At 41.3% G+C, this 24395-nt stretch overlaps 1 protein-coding gene across 4 annotated transcripts in view; it reads left to right on the top strand.

The window, feature by feature from the left end:
• The window catches only part of LOC137332523 (sideroflexin-1), an 86326-nt gene that overhangs the window by 48102 nt on the left and 13829 nt on the right, over positions 1-24395 (top strand). For all 4 annotated transcript variants that reach the window (XM_067996425.1, XM_067996427.1, XM_067996428.1 and 1 more), the window contains exons 3-9: positions 6605-6775; positions 11734-11832; positions 14130-14205; positions 17441-17526; positions 18611-18738; positions 20305-20354; positions 21679-21728. In XM_067996425.1, the coding sequence (XP_067852526.1) occupies positions 6605-6775; positions 11734-11832; positions 14130-14205; positions 17441-17526; positions 18611-18738; positions 20305-20354; positions 21679-21728 (660 nt within the window). The remainder of the gene's footprint in view (positions 1-6604; positions 6776-11733; positions 11833-14129; positions 14206-17440; positions 17527-18610; positions 18739-20304; positions 20355-21678; positions 21729-24395) is intronic.

The following is a 24395-nucleotide window of genomic DNA, read 5'->3' as shown; positions in this document are numbered from 1 at the left end:
AGTGTAAAATTATTTTACAATGGACAAAATATATATCTCCAATGGGTTAATTAAATTGATGTTTCATAACTATAACTGGAAAAAATATTTTTTCACAAGCAAAGTTGATGTGCAAAACATGAAATTGAAGTACCAAGCAAAGATGGAATATTTGTATAGTAATTGTGTCACAGTGAGTGCATCTGGCTTGGAAAGTATTTCCAGTTGATAGTGAGCAAACTAATATTTTATCTGTATTAAATTGAAGGCAGTTACTTAATTACGGTGACTGTTTCTGAATGCTATAGTTGAATTTGAAAGTTAATGCAAAAAAATACACAGCTGGGCCAGAGCCTGAAATTTAGGGAAAACTAGATTTGTCATATAGAATCATAGAAAAATACAGCACAGATGTCATTCAGCCCATTTTGCCTGCGGCAGCTCTATGAAAGAGCTGTCCAATTAGCCCCAACCTCTTGGCCATTCCCCACAACCCTACATCTTTTTTCCTTTTCAAGTATATCATAGAATGGTTACAGCACAGAAGGAGGCCATTCGACCCATCGAGTCCGTGCCGGTTCTCTGCAAGAGCAATCCAGCTAGTCCACTCCCCCACTCTATCTCCGTAGCCCTGCAAATTTTTTCCCTTCAAGTACTTATCCAATTCCCTTTAGAAAGCTACGATTGAATGTGCCTCCACCACCCCCTCAGAGTACATTCCAGATCATAAACACTCGCTGTGTAAAAAAAGGTTTTCCACATGTTGCCTTTGGTTCTTTTGACAATCACCTTAAATCTATGTCCTCTGGTTCTTGACCCATCCGCCAATGGGAACAGTTTCTCTCTAACTACTCTGTCTAGACCCTTCATGATTTTGAATACCTATATCAAATCTCCTCTCAACTTTCTCTGCTCTAAGGAGAACAACCCCAGCTTCTCCAATCTATCCAAGTAAATGAAGTTCCTCATCCCTGGAATCATTCTGGTAAATCTCTTCTGCACCCTCTCTAAGGCCTTCACATCCTTCCTAAAGTGGGGTGTCCAGAACTGGACACAATACTCCAGTTGTGGCCGAATCAGTGTTTTACAAAGGTTCATCATAACCTCCTTGCTTTTGTATTCTGTGCCTCTATTTATAAAGCCCAGGATCCAGTATGCTTTTGTAACCGCTTTCTCAACCTGTCCTGCCACCTTCAATGATTTGTGCACATATACCCCCAGATCTCTCTGTTCCTGCAACCCTTTTAGAATTGTACCCTTTAGTTGCCGCTCCTTGTTCTTCCTACCAAAATGTATCACTTCACACTTTTCTGCGTTAAATTTCATCTGCCACGTATCTGCCCATTCCACCAGCAGGTCTATGTCCCCTTGAAGTCTATCACTATTCTCCTCACTATTTACTATACTTGCAAATTTTGAAAGTGTGCCCTGTACACCCAAGTCCAAGTCATTAATATATATCAAGAAAAGCAATGGCCCTAGTACCGACCCCTGGGGAACACCACGGTATACCTTCCTCCAGTCCGAAAAACAACCGTTCACCACTGCTCTGTTTTCTGTTACTTAGCCAATTTCATATCCATGCTGCCACTGCCCCTTTTATTCCACGGGTTTCAACTTTGATGACAAGCCTATTGTGCGGCACTTTATCAAACGCCTTTTGGAAGTCCATATACACCACATCAACCGCATTGCCCTCATCGACCCTCTCTGTTACTTCATCAAAAAACTCAATCAAGTTAGTTAGACACGATGTGCCTTTAACAAATCTGTGCTGGTTTTCCTTAATTATTCCACACTTGTCCAAGTGACTGTTAATTTTGTCCTGGATTATCGTTTCTAAAAGTTTCCCCACTACCGAGGTTCAACTCGCCTGTAGTTGTTGGTTTATACTTACACCCTTCTTTGAACAAGGGTGTAACAGTTTCAATTCTCCAGTCCTCTGGCACCACTCCCGTATCTAAAGGTGATTGAAAAATTATGGCCAGTACTTCTGCAATCTCCACCCTTACTTCCCCCAGCAACCTAGGATGCATCCCATCTGGACCGGGTGACTTATCTACTTTAAGTACAGCTAGCCTTTCTTGTACGTCCTTTATCAATTTTTAGTCCATCCAATATCTCAACTACCTCCTTCTTTTACAGTGACTTCGGCAGCATCTTCTTCCTTGGTTAAAGACCGATGCACAGTACTCATTTAGTACTTCAGCCATGCCCTCTGCCTCCAAGCGTAGATCTCCTTTTTGGTCCCTAATCGGTCCCACCCCTCCTCTTACTACCCATTTACTGTTTACATGCCTATAGAAGACTTTTGGATTCCCTTTTATGTTCGCCACCAGTCCTTTCTCATACTCTCTCTTTGCCCCTCTTATTTCCTTTTTCACTTCCCCTCTGAACTTTCTATATTCAACCTGGTTCTCACATGTATTATCAACCTGACATCTGTCATATGCCCTCTTTTTCTGCTTCATCTTATTCTCTATCTCTTTGTCATCCAGGGAGCTCTGGCTTTAGTTGCACTACCTTTCTCCCTCGTAGAAATGTACCTAGACTGTACCCGAACCATCTCATCTTTAAAGGCCGCCCATTTGCCTGCCAATCTTTGATTCCAATTTACCTGGGCCAGATCCATTCCCATCCAACTAAAATTGGCCCCTCCTCCAAATGAGTATTTTTACTTTAGAGTGTTCCGTGTCCTGTTCGATAGCTGATCTAAACCTTATGAAACTATGATCATTGTTCCATAAATGTTCCCCCACTGACACTTGCTCCACTTGGCTCACCTCATCCCCAGAACCAGATCCAGCAATGCCTCCTTCCTCATTGGGCCAGAAGCGTACTGGTTCAGAAAGTTCTCCTGAACACACTTCAAAAATTCTTTGCGCCTTACACTATTACTATCTCAGTCTACATTAGGATAGTTGAAGTCCCCCATTATCACTACTCTATGGCTCTTGCACATCTCTGTAATTTCCCTACAAATTTGCTCCTCTATATCCTTCCCACTAGTTGATGGCCTGTAGTATACCTCCAACAGTATAATGGCACCTCTATTGTTTCTTAACTCTAACCAAATAGAATCTGTCCTTGACCCCTCCAGGACATCCTCTCTCTCCACCACTGCAATATTCTCCTTATTCAATACTGCCACCCCACCCTCATTTCTTTCCTTCCCTATCTTTCCTGAACACCTTGTATCCAGGAATATTTAGTACCCAATCCTGCCCTTTTTTGAGCCTGGTCTCAGTTATCGCCACAGCATATCCAATATATCCAACTACTTTTTGAAAGTTACTATTGAATCTGTTACCACTATCCTTTCAGGCAGTGCATTCCAGATCATAACAACTCCCTGCGTTTTAAAAAAAAAATCTCCTCATCTCCCTTCTGGTTCTTTTGCCAATTATCTTAAATCTTTGTCCTCTGGTTACTGACCCTCCTGCCAGTGGAAATTGTTTCTCCTTATTTACTCTATCAAAACCCTTCATAATTTTGAACACCTCTATTATATCTCCCCTTTAACCTTCTCTGATCTAAGAAGAACAACCCCAGCATCCCTAATGTCTCCACATAACCGAAATTCCTTATCTCTGGTATCATTCTAGTAAATCTCCTCTGCACCTCTCCAAGGCACATTATAGAAAAGAAAAAATGCATTTAATTTTACACAGGTGTCCACCATAGGTAATTTGTTTAAAAATAAACACAAGAAGCCATATGAATTTATAAGCACAAAATGCAATCTGCATGTGTTGGCTTCAGAATGTTCAGTCCCCTGGTAACATGTCCACCACTATTATCCTTCAACAGACCAGTGTTAATTTGAAGCCCTGGTATATTGTAGAAGTGTTGTCTTGAAAATTGTTGTCTTTGACTTTAACCAAAAAAATCCTCTAGAATCGTGGAGCCTTAAGAAAAATATCAGCAAATCTAATAACAGCAAAACATTATTTGTTCTCTAGGTTTTTTGCTAATTATCTGGAAGAATTTTAGTGTCTCACAGTTCTGAATGTGTATACTAAGATTTAACAAATTGAATTAGGATGTGCAAGATTCATTTTCAAGGCTTAACAATGACCTTAGGTCGGAAATTGCGCTGAGCGGCAAATGAACGCCACCTATCGCTCATAAGTAACTAACTCACCCACAAACTTTTCACGGGCTGCTGGGCGCCAACTTGCTTTAATTGAGACCTGCAAGAAATGCAGCGGTCGTTCTCTGGCTTCTCTGAGCTGTGAGAAGAGGAAAGGATCTCTGTGTCCCTTGAAGCAAGCCATGCTGTGAGAACCAGGAAGTGAAGCTCATTCACAAACTGCACAGACTAAGAACCAGGAAGTGTCAGATAAGGTTAGTAAATGTACTATAAAATCAGAAAGAGAAAGTGAAATAAAGAGAGGGCACGATTAAAAGACTGAGATAAAAGAGGCAGAAAGAAAAAGTTTTAAAAAAATAAAAATTTTGTAACGTTTAAAATTGCGAGTAATGAGACTCAACATTTTTAAAAGTTAATTTTCAGTGCCAGGAAGGTTGTTTGGCAGTTATTAATACTTACCATGCCATTAAAATTTAGTTTAGACCTGATATAACTCAGCGTACTATTTTTTTCTGGCGAAGTTAGTTAGTTTCCAGCTGGATAGGAGAGCAAGTTCGCTCTGGTCCATTGATTCCAGCCTACGATATCTTTAACACGAAGCTGTCAGATTAGCAGGAAATCAGGAAGAGCAAGTTCTGGATTTCTGCGTTTGACTGTGCATGTGCGGTCGCCGGAACTTGCTCTTCGATTTGCCCATTAATAACGGTGAGCACTGATGGACTCACCGTTATTTTACGAGTAACGTCTGGCCCATTAATTCAGTAAAATCTTTAACTTGTCAAAAATAACTGTTCACATAAAGTAAAGAACTTCGATTTACATAGGACCCTCAGGGTGTCTCAAAGTGCTTCGCAGTTAATGAGTAACTTTTGAAGTATAGTCACTGTTGTTATGTAAAACATTTAGACACCTGGGCCTAAATTTTAACTCCACGATTGGTTGGATTGGGGACGGGTGGAAAGGTAAAAATTGTTGGAAAGAAAACCATAAGACCATAAGGGATAGGAGCAGGTGTAGCCATTTGGCCCTTCGAGCCTGCATTGCCATTTAATGAGATCATGGCTGATCTGATTTTTACCTTAACTCCACTTTCCTGCCTTTTCCCCATATCGTTTGACTCGCTTGCTGATCAAAAATTTGACTAACTCAGCCTTGAATGTACTCAATGATTCAGCCTTCACAGCTTTTTGGGGTAAAGAATTCCAAAGATTCACGACCCTCTGGGAGAAGAAATTCCTCCTCATTTCCGTCTTAAACGGGCGACCCCTTATTCTGAGACTATGCCCCCTAATTTTAGATTCCCCCATGAGTGGTAACATCATCTCAGCATCTACCCTATCGAGTCCCCTCAGAATCTTGTATGTTTCAATAAGATCTCCTCTCATTCTTCTAAACTCCAATGAGTATAGACCCAACCTGTTCAATCTTTCCTCATAAGACAACCCTTCCATACCCGGAATCAACCTAGCGAACCTTCTCTGAACTGCCTCCAATGCAAGTATATCCTTCCTTAAATAAGGGCACCAGATCTGTACGAAGTACTCCAGGTGTGGTCTCACCAGCACCCTGTACAGTTGTAGCATAACTTCCCTGCTTTTATACTCCATCCCCGTAGAAATAAAGGCCAATATTCCGTTTGCCTTCTAGATTATCTGCTGTTGACTTTTTGTATTTCATGTACGAGGATACCCAGATCCCTCTGTACCGCAGCATTTTGTAGTATTTCTCCATTCAAATAAAATTTTGCTTTTTTTTTACCTTTTCTCCCAAAGTGGATGACTTCACATTTTCCCACATTATATTCCATCTGCCAAATTTTTGCATAACCCGACCCAACTGACCTCCAACTTTTGGTTTTAATGGAGGCAGTACGAGGGGTAGACAGGTCGGTCAGTGAAAGTTTTCCAGGAGGCTGCAGGCCTCCATTTTTTTACAGCTTTTTTATTGTTAACTCCCGGGTCTTGTGCTTCATGCCACGTAAGAGGAGGCAAGAAGTCCCGAAACAGCAGGTAAGTGCCTTTATCATACTGTTTGTGGCCCAGAGGAACAGGAGTGCTTCCCCAAGGCACAATAAGCCGACCTGTCCCCACCCACCCGGGGTTTTCCACCTCCGACACCACCCCCCCCCCCCCCTCGCGACCTCCGACACCCCCAATCTAATACTTATCTGCTCGCATCTACTTCCTGGCTCTTCTCTCGTCTGACTGAGGCCAGCCTGTCAATCGGGCTGGTCTGTCAGGTGGGAAACCAGAAAAAAAGACATCCTTACATCTAAATCGTAAGGACGCCCGGGAAACCCGTACTTCCATGTTTCCGATCAGGATTCCTTCCCTCCCCCCACCCCCACCTTCCTGGCTCTGGGGTAAAATTTACGCCCTGGATACAGAAGAGGAACTCAGGTCCATTTTACCATCTGTATTTTGTTAATTTGATGGCTTTTAACCTATTGTCTTTTTTTGTAAGAGGGGTTTTTTTTGGTTGATGCTTATCCTAATGCTGATTTATTGTATTGTTACATGTGTTATATCTTAGGCAAGGTATCATAGCTCCTGAACTTACAGAAGATGAACTTTGGAGAGCAAAGTATGTCTATGACTCTGCGTTTCACCCAGATACAGGAGAAAAGATGATTCTTATTGGTCGAATGTCAGCTCAGGTGCCAATGAACATGACTATTACTGGATGTATGATGACATTCTATAAGTGAGTAAATACCTTTTAAAATTAAGAGCTTCTCTTGTGATTTTTCACAACTGTAGAAAGCATATAGTGCAGGAAGAAGGTTAATGACCATTTAATGCTACCAATTTGCATGGAGGGGAGATGCAGGTTTTTGCCCGCCTGCCACTTAACCCCATTTCCAGGGAAGCATGTGATATGGTGACAGACTCATTAAACTCTGCATTTTTTCTCAGTCTCGCTGACCCAAAAATGGTGGAAAAAAGCAGGACCGGCTGGATTAAGGAATCCGTTTTCTCACTAAATATTTTTCAAAAAAATTTAAACCATAGGAACATCAAATAAGGAATATTTTTTTTTAAATAAAATATTTGAAATGATCATACGATTGAAACTATGATCTACAACGCCAAAAACCGGGTGCCATTTGGAAATCTCTATTGCAGTATTTGGGGAGCAATTAGGGGCTGTCATACCCTAAAATATACGAACAGTAATTTTAAAAAATATTGTGAATCACGACAAAAAAAAATTCCGTGGCACAATGTGTAGTAGGCTTGTACTGTCAAGTCGATACTGTGGATTTATTCAACATGTTTCCAGCATAATTTTGGATTATAATTGTATTAAAGTGCCAGAGAAGAAATGGGCTTCACGTGGTGCTGGAAATTTAAAGTAAATCCTGGAAGTTTCTTTCCTGGTAACTAATGGAGGCTGGGACCCCTGGGCAGTATAAGGATTTTTTTAAAAAATACAAATGGTACTCCCAAGATGTTGCTCACAGTAGGTTGCTGGAAATGGTTTGTGCCTGACCTGTCTGTTGCTAGTGGTATCATTGTGTCCTCTCATGGTTCACGCCGTCTTTTTATACCGTTTTCTGGATGTTTCTCTGCTTTTCTTCTGTCTCTGTTGTCTTTTTCATGCTCCCTCTTTTGTGTTCTTGTGAGTGGAGGGGAGGCATGTGATCACAGAGCAGGCTGGCAGTGGCAAGCAACATTGAAGGGGATGGCATTCTAACGGCCTTCTCTAATGTGTGGTCCGTCAGCTGGTTTTATGCTTTTGCCTTACACCCCATCAGCTACCCTTGTATCTAAAGAACTACTGTCCCGCACCCCTTGTGCTCTCATTCTCCTTCTGTTCGTTGCTGTCGTGTCCTATCTCTTTACCTCTTCCCTTTAACCCATCCTGTCTACTGCCCCTGTTTGTACTTTCTGCTGCTCCTTCACCCATGACATTCTTCCCAATGACACTCCATTTCCCTCTCTTCCTCAGTCCCTACTTTCTTTTTGCCTCTGCCCTCCTCCTATTCCCCTTCCCTTTCCCCTTTTCAGTTGACCTCCACCATCTCCCCTCCCCTTTTTCCAGCACTTTCCCTTGCCCTTCTTGCTCTCCTCTTCCTGCCTCTTTTCCCCATTTTGCCTACTCTCCTTCACCCTTCCACTTTTGCCTCTGCCTGTTCTGGCTTTACAGCACCTGTGTTCTCCCTCATATGTCCACCTTCCACTATTTCTCACATTCTCTGCTTTCCCCAAAAATCTAACATCCCTCCCCAGCCCCCACCAACCTTACCCCAAAACTTTTTTTCAGGTAAAAATCCCCCCTATCCCAGGCCTGGTGTGTGATTATTGCCAGATTCCCAGCATTGGCCTGGGAACCGGCAGTTTCTTTTTCAAAGTGCTCATTGCGTTGGGGGTGGCAGGGGTGCCATGCAATGGCAATGACAGGCAGACCAGGCCAAACAGGACGCAACAGGTCCTACAGTAATAGCAGCAGCAGGTCCAGAGGTGGTGTGGAAGATCAGGCAGCACACCTGAGGGTGGCGGGGAGCCCCATAGGACACAGCAGAACTGAAGGTGGTGGGGAAGTTGGACTAACAATCCCGGGGTGGTGAAGGAGTCCTGCAGCAGCAGGGATGGGCAGGCAAGGAGCTGAAGGGAACTCAGCAGGTCAGGGGGCGATGGCAGCAGAACCCTGCTGCAGTAAGTGCAGGCAGCCTAGGGGCTAACATAGCAGGCCTAGTGTGGGAGATCTATGACAGTGAGGACAGTTAAGCCAGAAGGTGGCAAATAAAACTTAACTTACCTGCAAGGAACAGGATGCATGGAAGGGGAAAAGGTGAATATAGAATTTTAAACACTGCCTCAAGTACCATCTAGAGGAATGAACCTAGGAGATAGGTTGGAGGAGCAGCAGTGCTACCTAGTGTTGTCAACATTTAAGAATACATTAGATAGGTGGTTGAAGGAAAAGGGAATAAAGAGACATGGGAACAGGGCAGGCATATGGGATTAGGACTACTGCTCACATGGAGGATAAACACCAACATGGACGGGTTGGACCAAACAGAAGTTGTAATTTCTATGAAATTCTATTTCTATGTGGTGTTGGGAGGCCTAAAAGGCATAACTGACAGTTTAAAACTAATTTACAGGTGTGACAGATAGCATGACATCCAGGTGCCATGGAAATAGCATGACAGATAGCATGATACAGGTGTGACCTGGACAGAAAACATGTGACCGACCATACAGAAAATAAGTGTTGTACAACAGGAAGTCACGCAGGTACGAGACTTTTAAAATATAAAATAGATTTCTGTAAAGGCTGACATGGGTATCGGGGCCAGTGCAACTTCTAGAAAATATTATAGTTATGTTGATGGCTCAGGTATCACATTATTGTTGTCTCAGCAAGAACATCATATAGTGCCTTAATTGTAACAAAATGTCCCAAGACATGGCACAAAGCATGGTTCAGATACCAGAGCAGAAGTTCAGGTGAAAGGTTAGGTTAGGTGACTGAAGGTTCTGAGGGGGCTTTTGAAAATCGGAAGAGGTGTGGCAACACAGAGGGTTTAGGATGGGAATTCCATAACAGGGCAAGATAACTGAATTCTCTCTCACCAATAGTGGGAATGGCAGAAGGCCAGGGTCAAAGGAACAAAGGTATGAGCTGGAACATATGGAGAAGGTTGCAGAGGTAGAGTGGAACAAGGCCATGGGGGAACAAGGATGAGTATTTTGAAGGCAACATACTGGGGAAAGAGGAACCAGTGGTAATTGGTGAGGACAGGGGTGACAGGTGACTAAAACAGTACAGGATCAGATGTGGGTAGTTGAGTTCTGGATGGCTTAGAGTTTGTGTATAGTGCAACTTGGGAGACCAAGGAGGAGAACAGTAAATAATTTGAATTGAGAGATGATAAGGGCATGAATGAGGGTGTTATGTTTATGGGTTGTTTTTCCTTTTATACTCTAGGTTTTTTTTTTACTTCTGTGTTTCAGACAACACTCATTGGTGAACCCTAACTGTTAACATTCTTGAGTGTTTTCACTTACCTTGATAAATAAAACATCATAGTGTGCACAGGATAATGAACAGAGACCCTTTATAGATTGCTTCAGGCATTGGTTCTATCCAATGCCTCCATGAGATTTTCTTTGTCTTCAAAAGTAGCAGGATAATACTGCATTAGACCTCGTTTTGAGCTTTAACTGACGAATAATTTATTAAACAGTAATAGAATAAGCAAATAGTAGCAATAACAAAACATATGATTTTAATAGTTCCTAAATTTTGCTAAGTCCTTGTATATTATAAAATAATAAATAGTTCCTAACTTTGTGATAATACTGTGTTATAACGACTTTTTACATATAATATTTTCCTACCAATTATGGAACTTGTCTGCTTATCTAATTAAAAACAGAAAATGCTGGAAACACTCAGCAGGTCAGAAGCATCTGTGGAGAGAGGAAGTTAGGGTAAACGTTTCAGGTCTATGACCCTTCGTCAGAACCCGTGGGAAGAGAAGCCATTGCAGGAGTTATACTGTCTACATTGGGACAGGTAGGAATGGAATCAGGGCCATGGAGATGGATCATAGAGGAGAGGTGATTGAGGATGATGGAACGGTCACCCATGTTGCAAACCACAGGGAGGACAAGGGGAGAGAGATCGGTATACAAAATATTACAGGTGACATTGACCAGGAGGGTCTCAGTGTTGTCGGTGAGATAGAAACCAGACTGAAGTGAGTCAAACAAGGATAACTGGTGCAGAGTTTGGTAGCGATGACGTTTTCAAGAGCTTTAAAGAGGAGGAGGTTAGAGATGAGCCATCAGATGGAAGGGTACAGGGTGGGCATTTTAAGCAGGAGCAGTTTTGAAGGAAAGTATCAATGCCAGCTCCTCCATAGGAGCACAGAGCAACAACATTATAATACTACTACAGCATTATACTACTAAAAGGGGACACGGCAGTGTAGGAGGAAGAATGTGATGCATGTTTGGAAAGATACCAAATAGCATTTTTGCTATGGCATTAATGATATTTAGTGGTGGTAATAAAGTGATCAAAATCTTTATGGTTTGTCATGGATTGGCTACTTGAAATTTTGAAACAATTATTATTTTCAAAATGAGCTGACTCCACCACATTCTTACAAACCAAGGCACAGATGAGCTAAACCAGGTTGTTGACTTTATGTAAGAACTGACTCTCACCCAGTGTGCTACCTTGGCCAGTGCATCTCTTACCTTTCCTTTCTTGTTCTTTCTAAGCTACACTCTTTTCCTACTCCCTATATCCCCAACTGTGTTGAAATCAAGACCATCTCGTACTCTTAACTCATTCTTTCCCAGGGACCTTAATAGTATAGAACTCCTTACCTCCACCCCCCCCCCCCACTTCTTTCCTCTTCAGGCTAGAAACCATCTAATCGCTAATTCCTGATTTACCTCATCTTCAACCCTGGCTATAAGCCTCGGCCCTTCACTTTGGTTTTTCAATTTTAAAAAAAGCTTATACCAATGTTTGCATTTGTTGTAATGTATACAAAGAAAAGAAAGAGTACAGGTGTAGAGACAATAGTGATCCAATTTGGACATTGAACAATCTCTTTATTAAAAATATTCCCAAGCATTATTGTTTACATTTACTGTACGCAGTTATAAAATGTTTGCTTACTGATTTCATTTTAGAACTACTCCTGCAGTGGTTTTCTGGCAGTGGATTAATCAGTCCTTCAACGCTATTGTGAACTATACTAACAGAAGTGGAGATGCTCCAATAACCGTAGGGTAGGTTGTGGTTATATTCAGATTGATATAGGCTTTGCCATAAATTTCAATTTTAAACTATTTTTTATGCTGATAACCAAATGATGGCTTTTGCTGGTCAAAATCAAAGTTTAAAAAAAAGTAAGCAAAACTAGGTTTTCACCTAATTTATTTTGTATGCATTAACTTCTCATATAGAAATATAGTGTGTTTAGTTAACCTTACTGTTATAACAGAATAATATTTTGATCGTGATTGACACATAGGGCTCGATTTTTGGACGTCCGAGCCAGCGCATTCGTACCGGGGGGGCTCCGAAAATCGGGGAATCCCGGGGCAGGTCCGGAGCCCGGCTCCAACCCGCCCACTTCCGGGTTCCCCAGTGACGCGCTTAGATGTGCGTGCAGGCCCCACATGCGGGGCTCCCGCCAGCAATTAAAGTTGGCAGGATCCCACTTAAGGCGATTAATTACATAGTTCAGGTCGTTAGCAGACCTGATTTGTAGGATATTTTAGGAGGGATGGGATTTTCATCTCAACTGAGCATGTTTCCCCTACTGGGGGAAACACTCCCAGTTGAAATGGTCGTGTTGCAGCCACCAGCCTGTGGAACTGCAAAGGTCCATTTGATAGGTGGTGGGGTGGGGGGGCGGAGGGAGACCCTCACTCATTGCAGTTGGCCACTCTGTCATTTTGGACAAAGTTTGGCCTGCACCACCACCCTCCTAACAATAAAATTCACCAACTTGGAACCTCAACCCCGGTGTGCAGACACATTTACCTACCTTGCGGACCCCCTTAAACGTACATCTTCCAGATGGGGGCCACCATAGCTGCAGTCATGACCTCCTTGGAGGACGAACAGCATCACCAGCCTCGCCGGCCATGCCGTCCACCTCTGACACGTGGAGCTCCACAACACAGTGCTGTGACACATCACCTGCACAGCAGGAGGAAGGGCAACCGCAGAGAGAGATGCGTCGCAGAAGGCACTACCATCGCCTCAGGGTCTACAGACCGAGGCTCAGCTTCCTGGACCTCTCTGAGCAGCAGTGCACACGGAGGCTCAGAGTCACTCGACATATAGTCGTGGACATCTGCAGCCTCCTTCATGCCGAGCTGCTCCTGGCTGGCCCGAGCATCATCATCTTACCTGTCACTGTCAAAGTCACCACTGCCCTCAACAACTTCTCCTCCGCATCCTTCCAGGGTGCCACCGGGGACATCGCCAACGTCTCTCAGTCGTCTGCACAAAAGAGCCCTGCAAATACACCTACACCCACTCTGCAGTGACACAATCGGTGGCATCAAGTGTGGATCTTCATGGTGATCCTCAGGAAAGGGCATTATTGCACAAACCAGACAAGATTTGCAAAGACGTGGCAGTAGTGGTGACAATATAATATGTAATGTGAGTTGCTCAGAAATCAAATATAAGTAAAAATCATGACAAACCCTCAAACACCCTTGTGCATCCCCTTCATGCTCACGACACGCTTGCCTTACGCTTCCTACTACACATATGTGATGCATGCCCTGTGGCTGCAGCACAGGTAGTGGCAAGTTGGGTGAGGCTGACCGTGAAAGAGATGCATGAGAGGGTGAGTATGAGACGGAGCCATGAGATTGTATGAGGATTGGGTTGAGTGGTAGTGGTGGGATGAGTACTGGCGAGGTGAGCAGCGCAGAAAGAGATATGGGGTGGGGGCGGTGATGTGGCAGACGGAGTGTAGGGGAATGAGTAAGTGTACTCACTTCGGCTGACCTACTTAGGTCATTGAAGTGCCTCCTGCACTGTATGCAGATACATGATATGTTGGTGCTGGTGACCTCCTCTGCCACCTCGAGCCAGGCCTTCGTGGTGGCAGAGGCAGGCCACTTCCTCCCGTCCGCCATCGAGAAGATCTCTGTCCTTCTCCTCACCCCATCCAGTAGGACCTGGAGTGAGGCATCATTAAACCTGGGAGCAGCCTTCCCCCTGGGCTGCTCCATGCTGTAATTTTGGCTCCTTTCTGCAGCATCAGTCAGTGGAGGACTGCCCCTTTAAATAGGGCTCCTCCAGCTGACAGCCTATTATGCGGCTGCGCTGTCCGCCCGCTGCGCAGCTTTCCAGCACAAAACCCGGAAGCCAAGGTAAGTGCCTTCAATTAGGCTGCGATCGCGTGCAGAGCACCCCGAATTCACTGGGCGTGACCCCCTCTGCTGCCAACCCGCCTCCCTCCTAATATCGAGCCCATCGTGTTTAGATTTTGTTCTGGAAATCTCAAGAATATCATTAAAATTATGATTTCTTACTTTTTTTCCTGTTTAAATTGCAGCCAGCTTGGTACAGCCTATGTGTCTGCTACAACAGGTGCAGTAGCAACAGCTCTTGGCCTTAATTCACTAACTAAGGTATCACTAACTTTTGTTGCATGCATGTCTTATCCATTATTGGATATTGGATCTACGGAAAAGGCGTATTGTCGATTCACGAGGATGATACCAGGAATAAGCAGACATAATTATGGAAAATAGTGCTGTATTCAAGGAGCAGAGAAAGTGAAGGAGAGGTCGAATAAAATTATTCAAAATGATAAAGTATTTGAAGGGATAAATGGAAAGATATTACACAAGATAAAGGCTCATGGGGTTGAGGGTAATATATTCGCATGGATAGAGGATTGGTTAACGGACAGAAAACAAAGATAGGAATAAATGGGTCATTTTCAGGTTGGCAGGCTATTACTAGTGGGGTGCCGCAAGGATCAGTGCTGGGGTTTCAGCGATTTACATTTTATATTAATGACTTAAATGAAGGCACCGAATGTAATGTATCCAAGTTTGCTGACGATACAAAGCTTGATGGGAAAATAAGCTGTGAGGAGGACACAGAGTCTGCAAAGGGATGTAGACAGGTTAAGTAAGTGGGCAAGAAGGTGGCAGATGGAATATAATGTGTGGAAATATGAGGTTATTCACTTTGGTAGGAAGAATAGAAAAACAGAATATTTTTTAAATGGTGAGAAACTATTAAATGTTGGTGTTCATAGGGATTTGGGTGTCCTTGTACACGAAACACAGAAAGTTAACATGCAGATACAGCAAGCAATAAGGAAGGCAAATGGTAAGTTGGCCTTTATTGCATGGGGGTTGGAGTACAAGAGTAAGGAAGTCTTGCTGCAATTGTACAGGGCTTTGGTGAGACCACGCCTGGAGTACTATGTACAGTTTTGGTCTCCTTTCCTAAGGAAGGTAGGTCGTGCCTGACAAACCTGATTGAATTTTTTGAAGAGGTGACTAAAGTAGTGGTCAGGGGAATGTCAATGGATGTTATTTATATGGACTTCCAGAAGGCATTTGATAAGGTCCCACATAAGAGACTGTTAGCTAAGATAGAAGCCCACGGAATCGAGGAAAAAGTACGGACTTGGTTAGGAAATTGGCTGAGCGAAAGGTGACAGAGAGTAGGGATAATGGGTAAGTATTCATATTGGCAGGATGTGACTAGTGGAGTCCCGCAGGGATCTGTCTTGGGGCGTCAATTATTCATAACATTTATTAACGAGTTAGATGAAGGCATAGAAAGTCTCATATCTAAATTTGCCGATGACACAAAGATTGGTGGCATTGTACGCAGTGTAGATGAAAACATAAAATTACAAAGCGATATTGATAGATTAGGTGAATGGGCAAAACTGTGGCAAATGGAATTCAATGTAGACAAATGTGAGGTCATCCACTTTGGATCAAAAAAGGATAGAACAGGGTACTTTCTAAATGGTTAAAAGTTAAAAACAGTGGATTTCCAAAGGGACTTAGAGGTTCAGGTACATAGATCATTGAAGTGTCATGAACAGGTGCAGAAAATAATCAAGAAGGCTAATGGAATGTTGGCCTTTATATCTAGAGGACTAGAGCACAAGGGGGCAGAAGTTATGCTGCAGCTATACAAAGCCCTGGTTAGACCGCACCTGGAGTACTGTGAGCAGTTCTGGGCACCGCACCTTCGGAAGGACATATTGGCCTTGGAGGGAGTGCAGCGTAGGTTTACTAGAATGATACCTGGACTTCAAGGGTTAAATTACGAGGAGAGATTACACAATTTGGGGTTGTATCCTCTAGAGTTTCGAAGGTTATGGGGTGATCTGATCGAAGTTTATAAGATATTAAGGGGAACAGATAGTTTCTCTCCATCCACCCTATTTCCGCTGGTTGGGGATTCTAGGAGTAGGGGGCACAGTCTAAAAATTAGAGCCAGACCTTTCAGGAGCGAGATTAGAAAACATTTCTGCACAGAAAGGGTTGTAGAAGTTTGGAAGCCTCTTCTGCAAACTGCAATTGATACTAGCTCAATTGCTAAATTTAAATGTGAGATAGATAGCTTTTTGGCAACCAAAGGTATTAAGGGATATGGGCCAAAGGCAGGTATATGGAGCTCGATCACAGATCAGCCATGATCTTATCAAATGGCGGAGCAGGCACGAGGGGCTGAATGGCCTACTCATGTTCCATTGAAATACTTGACTTTAGAGGCCGTGCAACAAAGGTTCACTAGATTGATTCCTGGGATGAGAGGATTGTCCTATGAGGAGAGATTGAGTAGAATGGGCCTATACTCTGGTGTTTAGAAGACTGAGAGGTGATTTCATTGAAACATATAAGATTCTGAGAGGGCTATTTCCCCTGGCTGGAGAGTCTAGAACTAGAGGGCATAGTCTCAGGATAAGGGATCAGCCTTTTAGGACTGAGATGAGGAGAAATTTCTTCACGCTGAGGTTTGTGAATCTTTGGAATTCTCTACCCCAGAGGGCTATGGATGCTCCATCGTTGAGTATATTCAGGGGTGAGATCAATAGATTTTTGGACTCTAAGGGAATCAAGGGATATGGGGATAGGGTGCAAAAGTGGAGCGAGGTCGAAGGTCAGCCATGATCTTATTAAATTATCGAGGGGCCTTATGGCCTACTCCTGCTCCTATTTCTTATGTTCTTATGTAAAAGATTAGATGCACTGGTTCAAGATTCTGAAAACATATCAACAGGCTGTTCAGAGCAAATTTGATGCTATGCTCACCTGGTGGTATACACATGGACTTCAGCAGAGAACACTGGATAATGATCAGGAACAGGAACCCTGGATAATTTTACTCATTTACTTTAATGTTTTCTAATCTGAATGATCTAGATTTATTGCAGTTAATGAAACATGGCAAAAACCTAGCATGGGTTTACAATTTGAGATAACCTCGATTAAATTCTAAAATACAAGCATAATTTACACACCATATAATTTTTGGTTTCACTGAATATTAAGATTAAATCAAAGAAAATGAAATTAGTCACTCTTGCATCGGTACTCTTTTTGGGTAGATAACAAAATACATGGACAGATTCCACCCGCATTCCTCAGGACTCTAGATTTGAATTCTTTAGTACTTAGTCTTCCCGAAATGAAAAGAGACAATATAATGAACACTATTAGTAAAGACCTATTAGTATTATACGGATAAGGGAAAACATTCAGGAGACAAAGATTTAGTAATATTTAGACATTTGTATAGATGTAATAATGAAGATTTAGACTGTCACTGCCCCCGTTAGCTATTCTTGTAAAGGAAATAATTAATTCTACTTTTTCTTCTATACAGCATGTGACACCTCTAATAGGACGCTTTGTTCCATTTGCTGCAGTAGCTGCTGCCAACTGTATAAATATCCCTTTAATGAGACAGAGGTAAGTTCTCCATTCACTGTCTCGATAGCAGTAAAGCACAGATTTCAAAATGAAATAATTCTAGGGGTGGTACAGCATAATGCATCATATAGTAAGTTATCTAATCTCCACTTTGCTGTGCTGGGAGATATAGGTCAGGCATTTCTCCAAGATCAAGAGCCAGTCATTCTGGACCATCCCTGCTCATATCCTTATTATGGAGTAGAATTTAGCGGAGTGCTGGGAGCAGTCCTATTAACTCTCCCTTTCAACTGGAGAAATTTGAGGAAAATCAAAAATTGGAGAAAGTAACATTAAAAAACACAAAGACACTCTCGATTACTGTATAGAAATCCGAATGCTGCAAAAACCCAGCAACAGCAGCATGCGTGCTTGGTGAGAAATAATCTGCCCGTCATCCTGATGGACCTGCTTACCGGGAGTGAGACACTCCTGGGTTCTGTAGAAGATCCCTTGACTGTGGGTATTTTTAAAATGACACCTGCCCTTTTTAAGCCTCCAGTTATTGGGCATACACAGGGAGCACCTAAATGTTAATTCCCCTTTAATATTTCCTTTTAAAAAAAGACCGTGGTTTTTATTCTTCATATATAATGGAGTTTCATTTACTTCGCAACCTGAACAATATGTTTCTCAGACCAGTATGGCTTAAGCTACTGAAAACCTTTTTCATCAGCTTATTTAACATTGGTCTACAAACCAAAAGCGGTCTAGACCACAAAGAATATGGTGCCCAAAATCTCTCTCTTTCTGAAAAGGGGACATGATTACAGTGATGAGCAGTACCATTTTTGGAAGATAAATCTTTTTGAAAAGTTATGAAAGTTTAAATTGCTGTTAAGCTAGCTGTCTATTTCCAACAAATAAGGAGATATGTATTGATTTAAAGAAGCCAGAAAAAGTAATCGTCTAAACTTTTTCATTATTTATGAACATCTGATATAAAAATATGAATTGTAAACTGGCTTTTCTTCCTGCCCAGCAAAAAAATGCCTTTCAACATGGAGACAAGTGCCTATTTTAAAGTTTGGAATACTAAGTTTAAACATTCTGGAAATCTTCACAGTCTGCTTTCATTCTGCAGAGAATTGAAACACGGAATACCAGTGACAGATGAGAATGGCAACCGACTAGCAGAATCAACAAAAGCTGCTCAACAGGCCATTGTACAAGTAGTCATCTCTAGGATTCTCATGGCTGCTCCTGGCATGGGTCAGTAGTACTAAAAGTAAACAGTTTTAACCATCTGACTTCCTGAATCACTCTGGTTAAGCAAATTGCTGCCTTTTCTTTTGTTTTGTTATTTATACAATGTGTTGTCGCTAGACAACACATGCAGTTTTGTTGTCCATATGTGTCTGATATGTACTTTTCTCATAGTGTTACTGTTTGTCATTGGAAACATGTACTTATTCCAATTTTACTGTAGATAATCATCATGATGATGATTTATCATGTTGATACATTTGCATGCTAGTTGTGGTTTACAAACTAATTGCATCATTCAATTCCAATTCAGTTGAAGCAGATTTTTACCAGCTATTTTTCTGTCTTGTTTGTGTTACTGTGAATACAAAATTCAGATACAATGTTAAGTTGCTGCTAGATTTAGCATTCATTAGCAGATTTAGTATTTGCTAATAGCTCTAATGGTGAAATGATGAGCTATAATTCAGGAGGCCCAGCTTTGCCTGTCATTCAAACTCAATTAGCTTCTGTGGGTGGATCCTACCACTTGGCCTGGTTTTGGGTGGAAACTCGTGGTAGAAAAATCTTGAATGAGATAGTAAAAGCAGCAGAGGTGTCTATCCTTGACTATTAAAAACACACTGACTGCCAAACAACATGGACCAGCATTGGCAAGGACCATGGAGACATTCACAGTTCAACCGTCTAAAGCAGGACAGTATGGAAATTAGGAACCTGGAGAACTGGAGGAAGTTGATGGATTATATATGGAAATGTAGATCTGTGCTTTTAAGAACGATCCAATAAAAATGTCATGCTTGAAAACATTCTTCCCAATACCTGGCAGGTGTTTCTTTGCTGAGCTTTAACTCTATCCTAATAAGTCTATTTTCCTGATTATGGCACATTTACCACTGCATCTGCACTAAGTCCAGACCAGTTAGACAGCTTAGTGAATAAGAAAATAGATGTATATTAAACTCCGTTAAGACTAACAGGACAATTACTGATTCATCTTGATTTGGAAACTGAGTTCACCTGTTCAGGATTTCAAGAACTGTCAGGGGAGTGGGTGCGGAGAGCGAGGAAACAAATGGCATAAGTGCACACTGTCTCTAGATTGCAATTGCTCATTGTGAAATGTTAACCTGTTTTTTCCCTACCTATCCTGAAGTATCAATAAAATCCCCACTCTAACATAGTCTTGTGAGATTTCGTGATTCCTACACGTCCTGTGAGTTTCAAGTATTAATGCTGGGAATGCCTTCAACAGATACGTGAAAACTGGAAAACCAGAAATGTTATCTTGACCGTATTACAGATTTCACCAACATTTTACCCAAAGATTACAGAATTCTACAAAACTAGATTACTTTGTTTTTTTTTGATGAAATTCAAAATCTGACTCTTGTAAATGCCAATCCTATATACTTTTTCTGTTCATAATCATTGCATTAGACTAAAATCTTAAAAAATTAGAAATATGCTTATCTCCGATTGTTACCAAAGACACCAATGCTTTATTTTTGCTTTACATTTTAATTGTGATCATATTGTTAAATTATTAAATGAGCTATTTGTTTTTTTTAGCTATCCCTCCATTTATAATGAATACCTTGGAAAGGAAAGCCTTTTTAAAGGTATGTTTTTCATATTTATCTTTTGAATTTTCTATCTTTCTGATTGTGGAGCTATTCATGAGTATTAATGTTAAGCAATATAATTTTGTTTCCTGCGTTAAAGAACGTTAATCAAACTACTCACTCAACACACTACTGACCTTTTTATTCTTAAAATGCATAAACTAACTTATAATGAACTAGAGGAAAAACAAGTATCTGAATGCCTTTTCACCATGGCTTTACTTCATAATTTATGTTCTACACACTATGGTAAAGCAATTGGGGGGAAAATAAATTATTGGGACACTTTGAACTTCTTAGGCCTGAAGCACACTCTTAGGCCTGTTACTAAACTGTCTATGTTGAAAGGAGCATTAAAAAATGTTTGTGGGTGCAGCATGATGGTGATGAGTGTCAAGAGCACAGATATTCAGTGTCATGGACTGAATGAATGTAGTTTTGATTCTGGCTCTAAGTCCCTGAAAAGCACTATGCCATCTCCTTTTGGGGAATGCAAATCAGAAGGCAAAATAATGCATTTGTGGCACACATTGCCTATTGATTGCCATCAATGCTCCCTGTAAGTGGCTATCAAGGACACTGAATAAGTCCCCACTATCGTGATAGCAGAGGCACAAAGACCCAGTGGATTTGAAAATAGCGATAATTTCCAACAAAAAGTGCATTATATTTATTTGAAGCAAAAATCCTTGTAAGTATTCAAAAGGTGAAGCTATCCTTTTTTTTGTTATCTCTCTACCCTCTGGAACTTCTTTTCAGCCATAGGAAAATATTTTGTGTGGTCCAAAATGCTTTTTAATTTGCAGGAAAGATCTCTTTTAGGTTACACGGCTATGTTCCATTTTCTGCATTCTGTAAAATCATGTCTGAGATGTGTCATTTGCTGTGTAAAATATGCATGGAATAGTTTTTAGTCTGCCAACATTCACTGTTAAAGTTCATGTATATAATGAGAACTTAGACAAGGCACTGGAGGAAGTAGGCACCCATGGAATCATACTTCAACAAGGAGGCAACATCTACAGGAGGGGAGGGGAGAACATAGGCAAGAAGAAAAAACTGATTAAACTTTCAAAAACAAGTTCCTCAGGTTAACTGCAATGATTATATCTACAGTTATGTTTTTAACTGACCAATTCTTACTGAAAAGCCATCCTGTCATTAATGACTTAATTGTTTCTTCATCTGAGCCTGTGTCTCCAATACAAAAATTAGCCAACTTGTCAGTGCCTTGTTGGAGCTAGTGAAATACTTTAGCAACATTGATTTACCATCTGAATTTATGAGATTGAAGTTATTGATGTTTGCATTATTATTACAGCGATTCCCATGGATGAGTGCACCTATTCAAGTGGGCTTGGTGGGAATCTGGTGAGTGGAAGTGCTTTGAAATCTTCCTACTATCATATATCACTAGCTGCAGTAGTTATAAATTGGAGGCGGTCTATCCTAAACATTCCAGTTATTAGCAATTCTTTACAGAGCATTTCTATTTGCTACCGATTTATCACTAATCTAGTATGTAAAAAACTTTGAACAAAAAGTTCTGCATTAAAACCAATTCTTTTTCATGATTAGCAACAGAAATAAAATATAACGCTTGTGTTATCTATGAAGAGAGGAGCTCAAGAATTATGTGGGGAAATATAAGTTTTTTTTTAATTTGTCCTGAATCTGAATTCTTCACTCTGCAGAATTATATCATAACTGTTTCCAATATCTTGGTGTGTACAGCACAGGAGGAGGCCATTTGGCCCATCATGCCCTTGCCGGCTATCCAATTAGTTCCATTCCCCTGCTCTTTCCCCATAGCCCTGTAATTTTTTTCCCTTCAAGTATTTATCTAATTCCCTCTTGACAGTCACTATTGAATGTGCTTCCACTACCCTTTCAGGCAGTGCATTCCAGATCATTACAATTCGCTGTGTTTAAAAAAAAATGTTTCCTCATGTCGCCTCTGTCTCTTTTGCTGATCACCTTAGATCTGTGTCCTCTGGTTACCGACACTTCTGCCACTGGGAACAGTTTCTCCTTATTTACTCTATCAAAACCCTTCATGATTTTGAACACCTCTATCAAATTTCCCCTTAACCCTCTCTGTTCTAAGGGGAACAACCCCAACTTCTCCAGTCTCTCCACATAACTGAAGTCCCTCATCCCTGGTACCATTCTAGTAAATCTCTTCTGTACCTTCACTAAGGCCTTGACATCCTTCTTAAAGTGTGGTGCCCAGAATTGAACACAATACTCCAGCTGAAGTCTTACCAATGTTTTATAAAGGTTTAGCATAACTTCTTTGCTTTTGTACTCTATACCTCTATTTATAAAGCCATGGATCACGTATGCCTTTTTAACAGACTTCTCAACTTGTCCTGCCACCTTCAAAAATTTGTGTACATACACCCCCAGGTCTCTCTGTTCCTGGACCCCCTTTAAAATTGCACCATTTAGTTTATATTGCCTCTCCTCATTCTTCGACCAAAATGCATCATTTCACACTTCTCTGCATTAAATTTCATCTGCCATTGTGTCTGTCCATTTCACCAGTCTGTCTATGTCCTCCTGAAGTCTGTTACTAGCCCCCACGTTGTTTACTACATTTCTGAGTTTTGTGTTATCTGCAAACTTTGAAATTATACCTTCTATACCCAAGTCTAGGTCATTAATATATATCAATAAGAGCAGTGGTTCTAATACTGACCCCTGGGGAACACCACTGCATGCTTCCCTCTAGTCTGAAAAACAACCATTCACCACCTCTGCTTTTTGTCCCCTAGCCAATTTTGTATCCATGCTGCCATTGTCCCTTTAATCACATGGGCTTTAATTTTGCTAACAAGTCTATTATGTGGTACTTTATCAAATGCCTTTTGAAAGTCCATGTACATGTACACAACATCAACCGCACTACCCTCATCAACCCTCTCCATTACTTCATCAAAGAACTGAATCAAGTTAATCGAACACTATTTTCTTTTAACAAATCCTGATTTTCATTTATCAGCCCATACTTTTCCAAGTGCCAATTTATTTTGTCCCGGATTATTGTCTCCAAAAGTTTCCTCACCATCAACGTTAGGCTGACTGGCCTGTAATTGCCGGGTTTATCCCCCTCCCCTTTTTTGAACAGAGGTGAAACATTTGCAATCCTCCGGTTCTCTGGTACCATCCCCATATCTAAGGAGGATTAGAAGATTGTGGCCAGAGTCTCTGTAATTTCCACCCTTACTTCCCTCAGTAACCTAAGATGCATCCCATCTGGACCGGGTGACTTTTCTACTTTTGAGTCCTGCCAATCTTTTAAGTACCTCATCTTTATCTATTTTTATCCTATCCAATATCGCTACTACCTTTTCCTTTACTACTACAATGGCAGTGAAGACAGTTGCGAAGTATTCAATTTGTACCTCAGCCATACCCTCTGCTTCCACAAGAAGATCTCCTTTTTTGTCTCCAATCGGTCCCAGCCTTCCTTTGACTACCCTTTTTTTTCTATGTTTATAAAAGACTTTTGGGTTCTCTTTTATGTTAGCCGCAAATCTATTCTCATACTCTCTCTTTGCTCCTCATTCCATTTTTTTAGATCTCCTCTCTACTTTCTGTATTCAGCCTGGTTCTCTACTGTATTATAAACCTTACATTCATCATAAACATCCTTTTTCTGTTTCATTTTAATCTCTATATCTTTATTCATCTTGGGAGCTCCAGCTTTGGATGCCCTACCTTTCTCACTCGTAGGGATGTGTCTACTCTGTACCCAAACCAACTCCTCCATGAAGGCCTCCCATTGTTCAATTACTGTTTTGTCGACCAATTTTTGATACCAATCCACCTGGGCAAGATCCCTTTTTAACTCACTGAAATTTACTCTCCTCCAGTTAAGCATATACATGATGACTTTTAAGATGCTTCATTAAATAACCTTGGAACTTGGAGAGTTCTCAATATTAATGTTATAAACTCCTGTTATGAAAACATGAAACCAGCTTCTGACCTAATGGCTGTAGGTAAATATACCACGTGATGTGGCTTTATGCC

The sequence above is a fragment of the Heptranchias perlo genome, chromosome 14 (assembly GCF_035084215.1).
Source record: "Heptranchias perlo isolate sHepPer1 chromosome 14, sHepPer1.hap1, whole genome shotgun sequence".
NCBI lineage: Eukaryota > Metazoa > Chordata > Chondrichthyes > Hexanchiformes > Hexanchidae > Heptranchias > Heptranchias perlo.
This window is presented reverse-complemented; position numbering and strand designations above follow the sequence as displayed.